This window comes from Aotus nancymaae, unplaced genomic scaffold (genome assembly GCF_030222135.1).
Source record: "Aotus nancymaae isolate 86718 unplaced genomic scaffold, 86718_ANA_hifiasm-v0.15.2.pri h1tg000048l, whole genome shotgun sequence".
In the NCBI taxonomy this organism is placed as follows: domain Eukaryota; kingdom Metazoa; phylum Chordata; class Mammalia; order Primates; family Aotidae; genus Aotus; species Aotus nancymaae.
This window is the reverse complement of record NW_026988462.1, coordinates 5,822,353-5,836,754: the sequence shown is the minus strand read 5'-3', so window position 1 is coordinate 5,836,754 and position 14,402 is coordinate 5,822,353. Positions and strand designations below refer to the sequence as shown.

Below are 14,402 nucleotides of genomic sequence, written 5' to 3'. Positions count from 1 at the left end.
CTTTCCATTGGAGTCATTTGTTTTTCTGGCTAGGCCCTCTCTGAAAATAATTTGTGATGGATCTTCTCATCTCTTCCCCTGTGACACACATCTTGTGAACGTCCCAACAGCTGAGTTCTGCAACCTTACCCAACAAGCCCTTCACGGTATATGAAAACGTAAATCTCTCATTAAGGGAATCGAGCATGCTGAAACAACTGTGACAGTGTTCTTCTATTTGATACTACTCAGTAATACGAAAGTTAGCATCACAAGCTGAATCTTAGATTTGGAATATTTTCATGGTAAACTTTCAACATAATCGTATGCAAAGAGATACAATGGATATATTGCTAGTAGCACTGAGGGTGTAGTTAAGCATATGAATTACTGTTGGGAATGAGAGCTAAAATTAACAGAAAATTAACTGACTAGGGGTTTCTATCAAGTTTTCTAAGGAGGGAATAAACTGAAAAAGTGAACATAATTGGGAGCAACTGGAATTCCGCAGGTGAAGGACTCACCATTATCCTGTCGCTGTCAATAATGGTGTTCAATCTGTGTGCGATGGTTAGCACGGTGCAGTGGGCAAACTTCTCCCGGATTTTTTTTTGTATTAACTCATCAGTTCTGCAATTAAAGAAGTTAAGTTTAATTCAGTAAAGACACAAAAAGTAGACTTAAGATTTAAAAAGGTCTACTACACAATAGAGTTGTTTTTTTTTTTAAGGATCATATATATTCAAGGTTTTAAAAATCATGTTAACATGTTTTAGGGCAATCTTATTCTTTAAAAACAAGTATACAAAGTCTACACAGGCCGGGCACAGTGGCTCATGACTATAATCCCAGCACCTTGGGAGGCTGAGGCAGGCGGATCACGGGGTCAGGAGATCAAGACCATCCTGGCCAACATGGTGAAACCCTGTCTCTACTGAAAATACAAAAATTAGCTGGGCATGGTGGCACATGCCTGTAGTCTCAGCTACTCAGGAAGCTGAGGTTGGAGGAGCTACCCAGGGAGCTATCCAGGAGGCAGAGGTTGCAGTGAGCCCAGGTCGCACCACTGTACTCCAGCCTGGGCAACAGAGAGAGACTTCGTCTCAAAAAAAAAAAGGTCTATGTAGTAATTTAGTAATTTTCATAAAACAATGAAAAATATCTTCCCTCCAACTTGCTTAAAACTAACTATCAGGAGTGGAATTTATGAATCTCAGCTCTCCTGGGATACTGAGTAACATCACTGACACTGGAAAGCATGTTGGGGTTTTTTCAGAATGAACCATCCATGTTAAAATGTTATCTCTGGGGCAAACAGAGCACTTAGAAATATTTCTCAGAATCATCCCGTGTTTCCCATCTACACACTAAAAATGTGGAGGTGACATGGACCTCGGCTTTGTACCTTGGATCCACATTTGCCGTCGCTTCATCAATAATCAATATCTTATTTTTCCTGAGAATTGCCCTGGCAAGGCACACCAGTTGTCTTTGTCCAACACTAAAATTGGATCCTGATTCTGCTAATTCAGTATCAATTTTGCCAGGAAGATCTTCAATGGTTTCTTTAAGCTGTACCTGTAGATGTACAAAGAATGAGTTATCATTCAAGCTGCTATGGAAGTAGTCAAGCCTCATAGACATTAGAGCTTTCAGGTTCCTTCTGTTGAAAGATATAACTTACGTGGACACCCACATGAGGCCGAGAATTACCTCTAGTTAATGTTCAATGAGAAAGATGGTAGAGTCAACACAAAACAGAAATATTCTGACTTAAGAGAACAAACAATGGGACCCAAGGTACTCCTTTGTCACCATCAGTGAGCACAGTCTGTTCATGCTGAGTCATGCGTTAACACTGCCTGGGCCAACTTCATGAAGAAAAACACAGTATGATAAGTAAAATTATTCTGTAGGTAAAATACAGAAAGATTAAAAAAAAATCCTTTTGTAATTTTTAGTTGAAAGATTACAGAAATTTATAGAGACAAAAAGAATGACGGTTGCCAAAGGGCTGGAGGATTAACTGTGAATGGATGGACACATGGAAATTTCTTGGGGTAACAGATGTTTAAAAACTGGATTCCTGCAGTGACTACACAACTCTACAAATTTACCAAAATCACTGACTCACTTCTAAGGGGAGCATTTTCTGGTATGTAAATTAGGTCTCCATAGAGCTGGCAGAAAAAAATCCTATCAGTGTTCCCCGGCACCTGAACTCCCTCACCAACAACCAACATGACAGCCACCAAGAACCCCTCTTCCAGGGAGGGAAGGAAGTTTCTCAAAAAATGAGGCTCTTGCTCCCAATGTACAGCCTGAAGGAAAGGTGAAAGGATCTTCCTAGTTGAGTCATTTCCCAAAGTACATTTTGGAGAGGAGTGAGTATAACTCAAGGGAAAATTTAAAAAGAAAATTACTGCAGGAAGGATGGTCCTCCAAAGATATAATCTTATAGGCACTTTACCATTTTGGAAGGTTTTTTAATCAACCGGAAAAAAAAAATACAAATGCAAACAATGGGAGACCATGCCTCATTTGTTATGAAATCAGGAGGTTATTCTTGGGCTGGTCCTTTCCCAAGTGTAAGCCCTATTGCTAAAGCTGGTCAGTGCATTTTCTTCAGTCTAACAAATGTTCTGCAGTGAATGAAAACTCTGGAAAAACAGGATACAGTATAACATCTTGCCCCAGATGATGGGGATAGATGATGTTGATATTAATGTATCTTTTTTTTTTTTTTTTTTTTTTTTTTTTTTTGAGACGGAGTCTCGCTCTTGTTACCCAGGCTGGAGTGCAATGGCGCGATCTCGGCTCACCGCAACCTCCGCCTCCTGGGTTCAGGCAATTCTCCTGCCTCAGCCTCCTGAGTAGCTGGGATTACAGGCACGCGCCACCGTGCCCAGCTAATTTTTTTGTATTAATAGAGACGGGGTTTCACAATGTTGACCAGGATGGTCTCGATCTCTCGACCTCGTGATCCACCCGCCTCGGCCTCCCAAAGTGCTGGGATTACAGGCTTGAGCCACCGCGCCCGGCCTAATGTATCTTTATAAAGTTGTAGCTGTAAGATGATCTGATACTACATTGAGTAGATCTGATAGGACATTAGGTGGTGGTTCGGTTCACTGATGTTTGTTTTGGAGAAATTTTATAGAACAAGAGCCAGACTCAGGTGACACTAAAGAACAAAGGGTCAATACACCTCCAATTAAGAGATCAGCAAGTAGATTGATGAGTGATGGCCAATAAGCAGGTGTACAGAATTACAGTGACAAACCACAAAAAGCCAAGGGTAAATATGGAAGGACACTTCTATGAATGTGATCTCGAGTTGTACTCACGATGGAAGTCCAACTCCAAGAAACAGGCATTCTGAGTTAAGATTAAATATGGTATTGATATTTGGCATTAGCATGCAAGGCAAAAAATTAAACAAAATCCAAAGTGTAATATTTGGCTCATGGTGCAAAATGGTGCCCTGAAAATTATAGGATGGACTGTGTCAGTTTGCTCAAGCCCTCTCCATTACAAGGAAGACTTTGAAGAAATAATCTCACACTTGCCCTTGACTAAGGTGCCATCCCATCACTCTTCTGGCTTTTGACCCTCATTCAGGTTGTCCACATTGACTTGAATACAGTTCTGAGGTGAAGAACAATGAACACAATTCCCAGAAAACAGTGTCTTCTGAAAACAGTGTCATCATGATTGAATCAGGGATGGTTATGAGAATGATATGAATGTGTGGCTGAGCAGGGTGGCTCACACCTGTAATCCCAGCACTTTGGGAGGCTGAGGCAGGTGGATCATCTGAGGTCAGGAGTTCGAGACCAGCCTGGCCAATATGGTGAAACCTGTCTCTACTAATAATACAAAAAAATTTAGCTAGGCATGGTGGCGGGTACTTGTAATCCCATTAGGAGGCTGAGGCAGGAGAATCACTTGAACCTGGGAGGCAGAGGTTGCAGTGAGCTGAGATCATGCCACTGCACTCCAGCCTGAGTGACAGAGAGAGATTCTGTCTCAATTAAAAGAAACAAACAAAAAGAATGATATGAATGTGAAGGCCCTCAGTAGTGTTAACAGACATTCAAGTTCTGCTAAGTATTAGCACTGAGAAAAAGACAATGGAAGCAGTGGAACACAGTGACTAAGAGTGACAACTGGGGACACTGGTAATATATTAGACAATGCCATTACATTGCTCTCCCATTTCTTCAGTGAGGTAAATAACTGTATTATGTTATACAGTTGAACGTCCTTGTTCTTAGGAGGTACATATACCTATTCAAGAATGAACTGCAACTTCATGGACATGCCTGCAACTTACTGACAAGGGCTACAAGAGAGGAAGCAAATGTGGCAAAATACTGTATTAACAAATGGTGAATCTTGGAGAAGGATGTGTGTATGTTCATAATACTATGCATTTGACTGTTCTGTGATTTGGAAATTAAAAAAAAAAAAAATGGAGTCTTGAAGACACACAGCCTGAGTGTGAGTCCTGCCTGGCTCTGCCAACTGGGCAAGTTCCTGAACTTTCTCTATCTTAGCTTCCTAACCAACTTATAAATAAGACCATGCTAAGATTATTGTGAGGATGCTTATCTCCTAACATTGTTGGAGTATAAAATGAGTCAGTATGTGTAGCCTTTACAACAGTGCTTGATACAAAATAAGAGATCTATACATACTGTCTATTCCTTTTCCTTTGTTTTGCTACTTTCTGAACAATGAAATACTGCCCATTCTTAATAATGCGGTCAGCTACTCCTTTTCATGCACTGCTATGTTTTTCTTCGCTGCATTTACCAGTACCTAATATTCTATTACATACACATTTTCTTATTTTCTATCTTCCATACAAGAATTTGTGCTCTAAGAGGGTAGGGACTTTATCTCTCTTGATGACTGCTATAGCTCCAGAGTCTACAGTGCCTGTGTAAAAACCTCCCTACACCTATCTGTTGAATGTATAAGTCACAAGGACACCTCATTTTGTGACATGTCTATTCTTATAAATTAGAAGATAAATCCACACAGAAATAGAGTTTACATACAATTTTCTTACTAAATGTCATTGTAAACAAAATATAGCCCTTATAAAATTAATTGGCTCAGAGATAAAAAAAAAAAAAAAGAAAAAAAATTAATTGGCTCCAAGATAACATAACGTTGTATTTTAAAATATAAAAAACTTAATGTTTTCTACATTTAAAAAAGGTTGTAATTTCAGGAAAACAAGATCAAATCATACTACTTGAAATTACACATCTCAAACAGAGTACACCAGATTATTTTTAAGCTTGGAAAACATAGGAAACTATAGGAAAAGTGAAAATAACTGAACTTTCTAAGACAGCCCATTTCTATCATCATAAATGTTTTCAAAGCCTCAAGACTCACATGGATGTCAGCTTCTGTTTCCATGTTTTTTTGAACTTTCTGACTTTTCATATAGGAAGTCTCTGATGCCAGAGACTGAAATGTGATAAACAGCAACTCAACAGATGGGAACAAGCTTTAACAAGAGCAGAGCCAAAGGTGAACAAAGAGAACAGGAACCCTTTCTGGAGAATTCCTGGCCCAGGAAAAATGGAGATGCAAGGTGTGAAGACAAGGCCCGAAGGAGGACACTGCTGACGTGCGGATTTCTGCCTCATGGTGTCCCGAATACAAGACATTCTTGTATTCTGGTAGCAAGTCTATCAATGTTGAACATAGTTAGATGATTTCTCCACCGTTCCAACATGATATAACCTAGTCTTAATTGCAGATCGTGGTATTCAAGTCGTTTTTTAATGAACAGAAATAACATGCTGCTGATTCATTTTCTTAGTTGTACCTACTGTGATCTTTTGGCTTTTTTCTCATAAACGACTTCAATCTTTCATCATTACTTATGTTATATTTATAGAGTTGCTGTTAGTTAGGTGTCCAAACTGGTACTAATTCTAGCAAACTTTCTTCCATTCACAGCTGACTATTTTTCAGTATTTACGATAATTTGCAGCATTAGAAAAAAAAAACTGGCTGGGTGTGGTGGCTCATGCCTGTAATCCCAGCACTTTGGGAGTCCCAGACAGGAAGATCACTAGATCACTTGAGGTCTGGAGTTTGAGACCAGCCTGGCCAATGTGGTGAAACCCTGCCTCTACTAAAAATATAAAAATTAGCCAGGCAAGGTGGGGCACACCTGTAATCCCAGCTACTCGGGAGGCTGAGGAAGAAGAATTGCTTGAACCTGGGAGGAGGAGTTTGCAGTGAGCTGAGATTGCGCCACAACACTCCAGTCTGGGTGACAGAGCAAGACTCGGTCTAAAAAACATAAATAAATACAAATAAAAATAACCAAGATGACATGACCACATCCACAGGACTGTCTCCCTCCAAATGCCAGATCTTCCTCTGCATCTCTGGTATTACCCATTCCAAGGGAGAACAGGGAGAAAAATAAAAAAAACTTCAAAGAAATAAAAGGCATCTTTACTTTTTATATGAAATTGTTAAAGAGGAAGAAACTGATAGCGCTGTCCTAATTAATCTCAAGCCAACCTTATGAGTTTGGGTTCCCATTTCCAATCTGACCTTATTTATAAACCCAGTGACTATATTTTTTGTCTACTTTAAAGCAAGTTTCCAAATAACACCAGGTTTCCTTCTGAAGAGCAGGATGAGTTATCCTGTTCTGAATTGGGTATCAATGAAAGATGAAAGGCATGGAGGCAGCAGAGAGACAGAATGTGACAGGGAGTCCAGAGGAACTTGAATGGAACTGGAGTCAGGGTGTGAATCCCCTGCATGACATCTCTCAAGGTAAACACACACATAACTTCATGTTTACAATCACCAGGAAGTGAGGTTCACAATTCTCTACGAGAAGACCCTCAGACTCTATGGACCCCAGGGGAAGAATCCCTGACCTATCAGAATGACCCCAGCCTCCATCAACTTGTAATTATGAAACTTGCTGTGAAAAACCCACAATGCTTCACCCGATAGGAGTGCTCAGCTTTTCCCCCAACCATCCAGAAGATAAAAGAATAAAAGCCTGTAATACCAGCACTTTGGGAAGCCGAGGTGGGCAGATCACAAGGTCAAGAGATCAAGACCATCCTGGCCATGATGAAACCCCGTCTCTACTAAAAATACAAAAATTATTCAGGTGTGGTGGCACGCGCCTGTAGTCCCAGCTACTCGGGAGGCTGAGGTGGAAGAATCGCTTGAACCCAGGAGGTGGAGGTTGCAGTGAGCCAAGATTCCGCCACTGCACTCCAGCCTGGTGACATAGCAAGACTCCGTCTCAAAAAAAAAAAAAAGAAGAAAAGCACCCAGAAGGACATTTGGAAAAACCAAAGAGAAAAGAAAAACACTCCTCCAGTCTCTGTCTCATTACCCTCAAACAAGCAATGTGAATGCTCTGGTGACTTTCTTAGGTCAGGTTTCAGAATACCGGAATGATTAAAAACAGCTGGAATCACAATGAAAATACAATGTTGTACCCTAATTTTTAGGAACTTTTTCAAATCATTCACAGAAAAACCTACAATGTCATAAAGAACTAATTCCCAGAGGAAGAAAATGATGGGATAATTTCTCATTTCTGTAGGGGACCTACCACTTCTTCCACCTCATCATTTCTAGAATTCTTGAGAAGCTACTAAATTTCATTTTAATTTTGGCCATAACAAATGAAATAAGTATGAGTTATAGCCAAGTTCCGTGATGGTTTTTGATAGGATCGTCTCCCAATTAATATTTCTTCACTGTTAATAGAGAAATGTGTTTCTAAAAAGTAATTTTACTGAGAAAATCTGTGACAAGACATCTCAAGGTCTGAAGCAAATAGAAAAATACTTTATAAGTAATTCTTGCTATTTTAGGATGTGTCACAATTTCACTAATAAATTTGTCCTGAGAGTTTAGGAGTAGGGGATTGCCTTATCTTTCTTTACGTTTGACAGTTAACTGTACCCACCTCTTTTCTCCTAGAATTTCATTGTACAGAGATTCACAAACTTAAATGAAAACTGCTTATCAAGTATCAGGAGGTGAAGTAATTGACCTAATTTAGAAAAAGAAAATCTCCACAGTTGCTGGAAAGCAGGGTGGATGTGTAAGGACTCGGCAATGACATGCCTTCAGAAACAAGAATTACTGGCAGGAAACTGTCAGGCCTCCAAGTCTACTTGCTCACAGTCAAAACCCATCTATAAATTAAAGATTTCAGAGCTATCCCTGGAAGGGCAACAATGACAAATGCAATAACTCAAATCAACAACAATAACAATGGAGAGAAATTAATCTCTGTCACCCAGGCTGGAATGCAGTTGTACAATCATGGCGCACTGCAGCCTCCAGGGCTCACAAGATCCTCCCGCCTCAACTCCCTGAGTAGCTGGGACTACAGGTGCATGTCACCAAATATGGTTAATTTTTTTAATTTTTATTTCTAGTAGAGACAAAGTCCACTAACAGTCCAGGCTGGGATTTGTAGTTTAAAAAAAAAAAAGCCACACCTCTTTGAAATGAAGAGATCAGACATGTTACTATATACTTGTTAAATGCTTACTTTTTAAAGTTTTAATTTGCATTTATTTATTTATTTTTGAGACGGAGTCTTGCTCTGTCGCCCAGGCTGGAGTGCAGTCGTGCGATCTCAGCTCACTGCAACCTCCCCCTCCCAGGTTCAAGCAATTCTCCTGTCTCAGCCTCCTGAGTAGCTGGGACTACAGGTACACACCATCATACCCAGCTAATTTCTGTATTTTTAGTAGAAATGTGGTTCCACCATATTGGTCAGCCTTGTCTCAAACTCCTGACTTCAGGTGATCCACTCACCTTGGACTCCCAAAGTTCTGGGATTATAGGCGTGAGCCACCATGTCCGGCCTTAAATGCTTACTTTTTAAAAGCAAAAGACTGAATTAGGTCCTATGAGGGAGTACCAGTTTTATGATATGGTTTCTGCCATTAAGTAGACTGGCACTAATTTGTAGAACTAGGCTAAACACATAAAATCAGTGTTAAAATATACAAACCAACAGCACCTTAATAGTCAAAGTCCTTTTCATGCAAAGGTGAGAAAATTTCAAGAAGTGGCCCAATGGGAACCACATAAATAATAGAAAATCCTCTAGAAATCAACATATTAGTATTAAAACATAGCAAAGGCTACAGGGTTCTGTTACCTGCATTAAAACTACATGTTAGCCAATATAATTATTATCCCATTCCAACTGTATAATTTACCTTTATAAACACTTTCTTATAATACTTCAAAGCATTTCATAAGTATGATCTCATTTATCTTTTAGTTAATGAAAAACTACTATGGTCTTCCCTTACTAGAAGTTCCCTAAGAACAAAGCAGTAACATAAATGGTACAGAGTAACTGAGACGCTAATAGAATCTCAACTCAAAAGTACAACTTCTAGTTTAATGCATGGCTAAAGACAAATAAAATAACACAAAACTGTTTTAGACTATAGGAAGAAAATTAAAATGAGAACAAGGGACATTTTATTTTTGGTTTTCATCATTATCACTATAACACATTTTGGCATATCCACATCCTCAATGATCTCCTGGGTGGTGAACAAAGTTAGTCAAACCACTAAGCTCCCCTTCATTTCCTTCAGTGCTATAAAGGTACATATACACATACTGAGGCTAACAAATTAAAGATAATTGCATTTTATCAATTACCTCTTGCAAGGCATTCCATAGTTCCTCATCTGTGTGTTCATTAAAGGGATCCAGGTTTTTCCTCATTGTTCCAGTGAACAAAACAGGTTCCTAAGTGCCCAAAACATTCAAGGTCATTACCACAGCCTCTTTTCATTTTATTCCAATGCTAACATCAACAATAGAATAAAGATACAAAAAAATAAAATTCACGATAATCATTAATTATAGCGTTACAAATGCCTGTTTACAAAACAACAAATCTATTAATTTTCTACTGTACAAAGCATGCTCCAAAATACCTTCCAGACCACTGAACACTAACAGAACTGTTGCAATGTGCTATCTTGAGAAGAAAATGAAAAAGACAGGTCTGATGTTTAAAACTGCTTTCCTGGTAATATTAGCTTAACATGAAATACAAGGGTATAATTATTTGAGGAAGTCTACATCAAGAGAGCTATAGAAATTAACTATCAATCATGTAATACTGGAAAATACTAACGGCATGATTAAAGTTTGTGCTTCAAAGCAAAATTATCAAGTATTTTCCAATTTGCACTAAAGAATAAATTAAGATTATTTTCTCCATTGGCAAAACAGTTTTCCAGGATTAAAATCTCTCACCATGTGTGGTGTCTTATGCCTATAATTCCAGCATTTTGGGAGGCCAAGGCAGGTGATCACCTGAGGTCAGGAGTTCAAGACCAGCCTGACCAACATGGAGAAACCCTGTCTCTACTAAAAGTACAAAAATTAGCTGGGCATAGTTGTGCATGCCTGTAATCCCAGCTACTTGGGAGGATGAGGCAGGTGAATTGCTTGAACCTGGGAAGCGGAGGTTGCAGTGAGCCAAGATTGCACCATTGTACTCCAGACTGGGCAACAAGAGTGAAACTCTGTCTTAAAAAGAAAAAAAGAATCTCACCAGTGTCAGAATGGGACAACCCTTTTTTTTGTCCAAAGGAGATCTAAACTACTGGGGCCAGAGGCGCCTCTACTTATGAAGGGATTGCTTCTGATTTTGCATCAGTGAATCCCCACATTATCTCGTCTGTGCATCAAGGTTACCTGGCTCACAGAAGCTCATTATTAACTACAAGAACAGGGGAACCCGAAACCCATTATGAAGGAGGTCATAATAAAATTACATCAATTTAAATAGCTGTTCCTATTCATCCGCTTCAGGAGGAGCCCACAATTAAATCACTCTTGGAATATCAGCCTCTTCCTGGGTTTCAAGAGAGAATCTTGCACATAAGCTTATATAGGCTGTGTGAAAGTTTTCTTCTGGTAGCTGGGTGTGGTGGCGGGTGCCTGTAGTCCCACCTATTTGGGAGGCTGAGGCAGGAGAATCTCTTGAACCTGGAAGGTGGAGGTTGCAGTAAGCCAAGATCGCGCCATTGCACTCCAGCCTGGGCAACAGAGCAAGACTCCGTCTTTTTCTAAAAAAAAAAAGTTTTCTTCTGGAAGGCTCTAATAAGCCAGGCCATAAGGATATAGGTGTGCAATCAACTGCTTTCAAGGATGGGGGCAGAACAAGCAGATGCACGGATGTGGGAACACGAGAAGGTGAGACTCTTCCATGGGAACCACTGGCCTCAAATCTCCCCTGGCCTTGGGGCTGGACTGTTCCTCCTTGCTTCTCAAAAGCCAGAGAAGAGAGATGAAGGAAGAAAACTTCTTTTTTCTCCAGCCATGAAGAAGAATGATAGGGAGGTTCTCATCCCTTTCCCTACTGTCTCTGTTTTAGGCTGGTGAGAAAGAAATGGATGTAGAAGGCAGACAGGGTACCATTAAAAACATAAGTCCTCAGCAAAATGCAAAAATGGAAAAGACGGTACAATGGTCACTTGGTTTGTACAAAGCTGATAAAGTGGCCAATATCCCCCTAAAAGCACCAAAAAGTCACTGGTCTCAGGATGTTTCCAAATTACGGAATGGAACCAAAAAATTTCAAGAGTCATATGTAAGGCCTTTCTTAAAAGTACCCAATTCTAGACCAAAACCTGAACAACCATCTACACAATGGTGAGAATTTCTTGTGAGGGGAATAACCATCATTCTGGATATTTCAGATTAAAAGATAAAAACTTGACTTACTCTTTGTAATTATCAACTCTAAGATTCCAACTAGTGAGGTAATTTCTCCTCCTTTAAATGAAGTTGACAGAAACCATGTGACCAGGAGAGGGGTGGCTGCAACTCATCCTTTCTTTCTCTCTTTGATGTTCCTCCTCCTCCTCCCCACAAGGCCCTAAACTGAGGGTACGATTCCGTTCAGTGGCCAAAACCCAGAGACTCTTTGAGGATATGTGTTTGAGGAGATAAAGAGGCTAAGAGGGGAATGGGTTAAGAAATGGGCTTTGAGCCCATTTAGAGCTGTGAGACGCAGTTCTTTGCTTATATTAACAAGTCTATTACCTTGTCTAGGACAGTCTATGCTACCTGAACATTTTTTCCTCCAGGTTCCTCTCCCAGAGAAAAATCACACCCGTTACCAGGTCTAGGGTTTGACTGAGTGTCTGCCTAGGTTTTCATGGTATGCTCTAGAGAGATGATAACTAAGCTAATCTATGAAAAATTTTTTTTTGCATTTTAAAGACTGATCATTCTGCCTCTGTTGAGGGATGAAAGGGCTCATAGTATTAGCATGTTTCGGAATAGTAGTTTTGGAGGCTCAAAAGAACAGTCATAGGAGTGTACAATTCAAGTCCAGTCATCCTGTCTTCCATAATCCAGGGCCCCTTGCCTGTCACCTTCCCTACTGTCTTTCCTTTAGAAGGGAAACCCCTTGAAACGGATGAATCCCTCCAAAGACCAGGGGGAAGGACTGAAATGTGATTCTTCACAGGACCTTGAGTTTCTCGATTTGAGCTAACAGTGTCTGTAGCTGCTTTAGGCTGAGCTCTAAACTCTGACCTCAGATACTCTGCAGGACCTATGGAGGCTCTGCTAATTATCACCAACCATTCATTTTGGCTTTTCTTGGTTAAAAAAGCCTAAATTTGAGTTTAAGCAATTCCCACTGCCATAAGCGTTTCTGTTTAAATCCACACTGTCATTTTAAAGAAAAATATTAAGCAATTATTTATGTTTCTTTGGCAGCATTACACAGAAGAAAAAGGTTTAGTAAATAAGAATATTTCTCTGTTATGACATGCCAAATATGTATTTCATAATGAGTAAAATTTCAATCAAAACTTGCTGAATGAGAATGATTTAATGAAACATTAACTGATTGAACCTATATTTTTCTTTAAAACCAGCAGGTAATTTGTTAACAATGTGTTTTAATCTGCCAATGTGTTCCACATGTGGTGTTCATTTTGGTTTCTACTCATTCTGCTGTCATCTATTTGCCCAATAAGAAACCATTATATTATCTTCAAAAGGTAATAAAAGTGCTCATAGTCGTCATATACTGCAAGAGCAGATAAGAGTCAAATTAATTATCATTTCTGATAGATATTCTTATTTAAAGTACCCTCCTCCATGTAATGAAGTAAATAAACTAATCTCATAAATAAGTGTTGTAAAAACGTTTGCAGGTAAAACATTTCAGAGTAGGGATTTATGGTAGGACATACGATCTTCATGTAAAATATACAAGATTTATTAGCCTAAGTACATATTTTTTGATGGTACATATTTTAAAATGTCATTTAATACGAGTTTTATTTTAACCTCCATAGTTAGCAAAACCAATGCTCTGTTCGAGATACTATTTTAAATGAAGCACTAAATCAAACCTGTTTCTCATTAGGGTTTAAAGTTCACACTTTTTAAAAATCCTTGTGCCGTACTGAGTAGTAAAATTTTGTCCTCATTACTAACATAAGACAAGTTGGTAGTAAACATGTGACCAGGCCGGGCGTGGTGGCTCACCCCTATAATCCCAGCACTTTGGGAGGCCGAGGCAGGTGGATCACCTGAGGTAGGAGTTCAAGACCAGCCTGATCAACATGGTGAAACCCCGTCTCTACTAAAAATACAAAAATTAGCCAGGCAGGGTGGGTGTAATCCCAGCTACTCAGGAGGCTGAGACATGAGAATTGCTTGAACCTAGGAGGCAGAGATTGCAGCAAGCCGAGATCGCGCCACTGCGCTCACCTGGGCGACAGAGGAAGACTCTGTCTCAAAACAGCAACAATGATGACGATGACGACAAAAAAACCATGTGACCTAAAAATGGCCACTCTGAATCAAAGCATTTAGTGCAGTAAATTGATAATCCCTCAGCAGTACTGCAAGACTGAAAACTGCAGTCTTCCTAGACCTTTCGTATAAATTTCTGGAAGACAAGCCTCTGATTATCTCAAAAAGAAACTCTATCCACTAACCTTCAGACACTTAAAACGACCTGGGACCAAGACAAAAACTGCATGGGGAGTTACAAAACCGCAGGGCAAAGCACAATACTTTACCCTAATCTTGTCCCAAACCAGGAAATTTTCCTCTCTTAAAATACACACCGCACAGTAGCTGGCCACACTGCTGTTGCCTGGTGTGCTCAGAGCTACATGTGAATTTCAAATCCTGAAGACGTTGATTAAGGTCCCCCTGTGCCAAGAAAGAGGGAATCACCTGAAGTCACTTTAAATCTTAGTTTCCTATTATTTTTTTAAAATCCTGTAGCCTCTGAATGAACTGATCATCATCCATTTACAGAAGAAAAGAACATTGTTCACCAACAAAGGAAAAAGAATTTAAGTCATGTAAAGTGTTCT

At 39.6% G+C, this 14,402-nt stretch overlaps 1 protein-coding gene across 2 annotated transcripts in view; it reads right to left on the bottom strand.

Moving 5' to 3' along the window:
• Nucleotides 1-14,402, bottom strand: part of ABCC4 (ATP binding cassette subfamily C member 4 (PEL blood group)) — a 280,167-nt gene that overhangs the window by 24,964 nt on the left and 240,801 nt on the right. For both annotated transcript variants that reach the window (XM_021667906.2, XM_064362233.1), the window contains 3 exons: nt 9,694-9,783; nt 1,385-1,557; nt 504-609 (listed from right to left, as the gene is read on the bottom strand). In XM_021667906.2, coding sequence (XP_021523581.1) covers nt 504-609; nt 1,385-1,557; nt 9,694-9,783 — 369 coding nt within the window. The remainder of the gene's footprint in view (nt 1-503; nt 610-1,384; nt 1,558-9,693; nt 9,784-14,402) is intronic.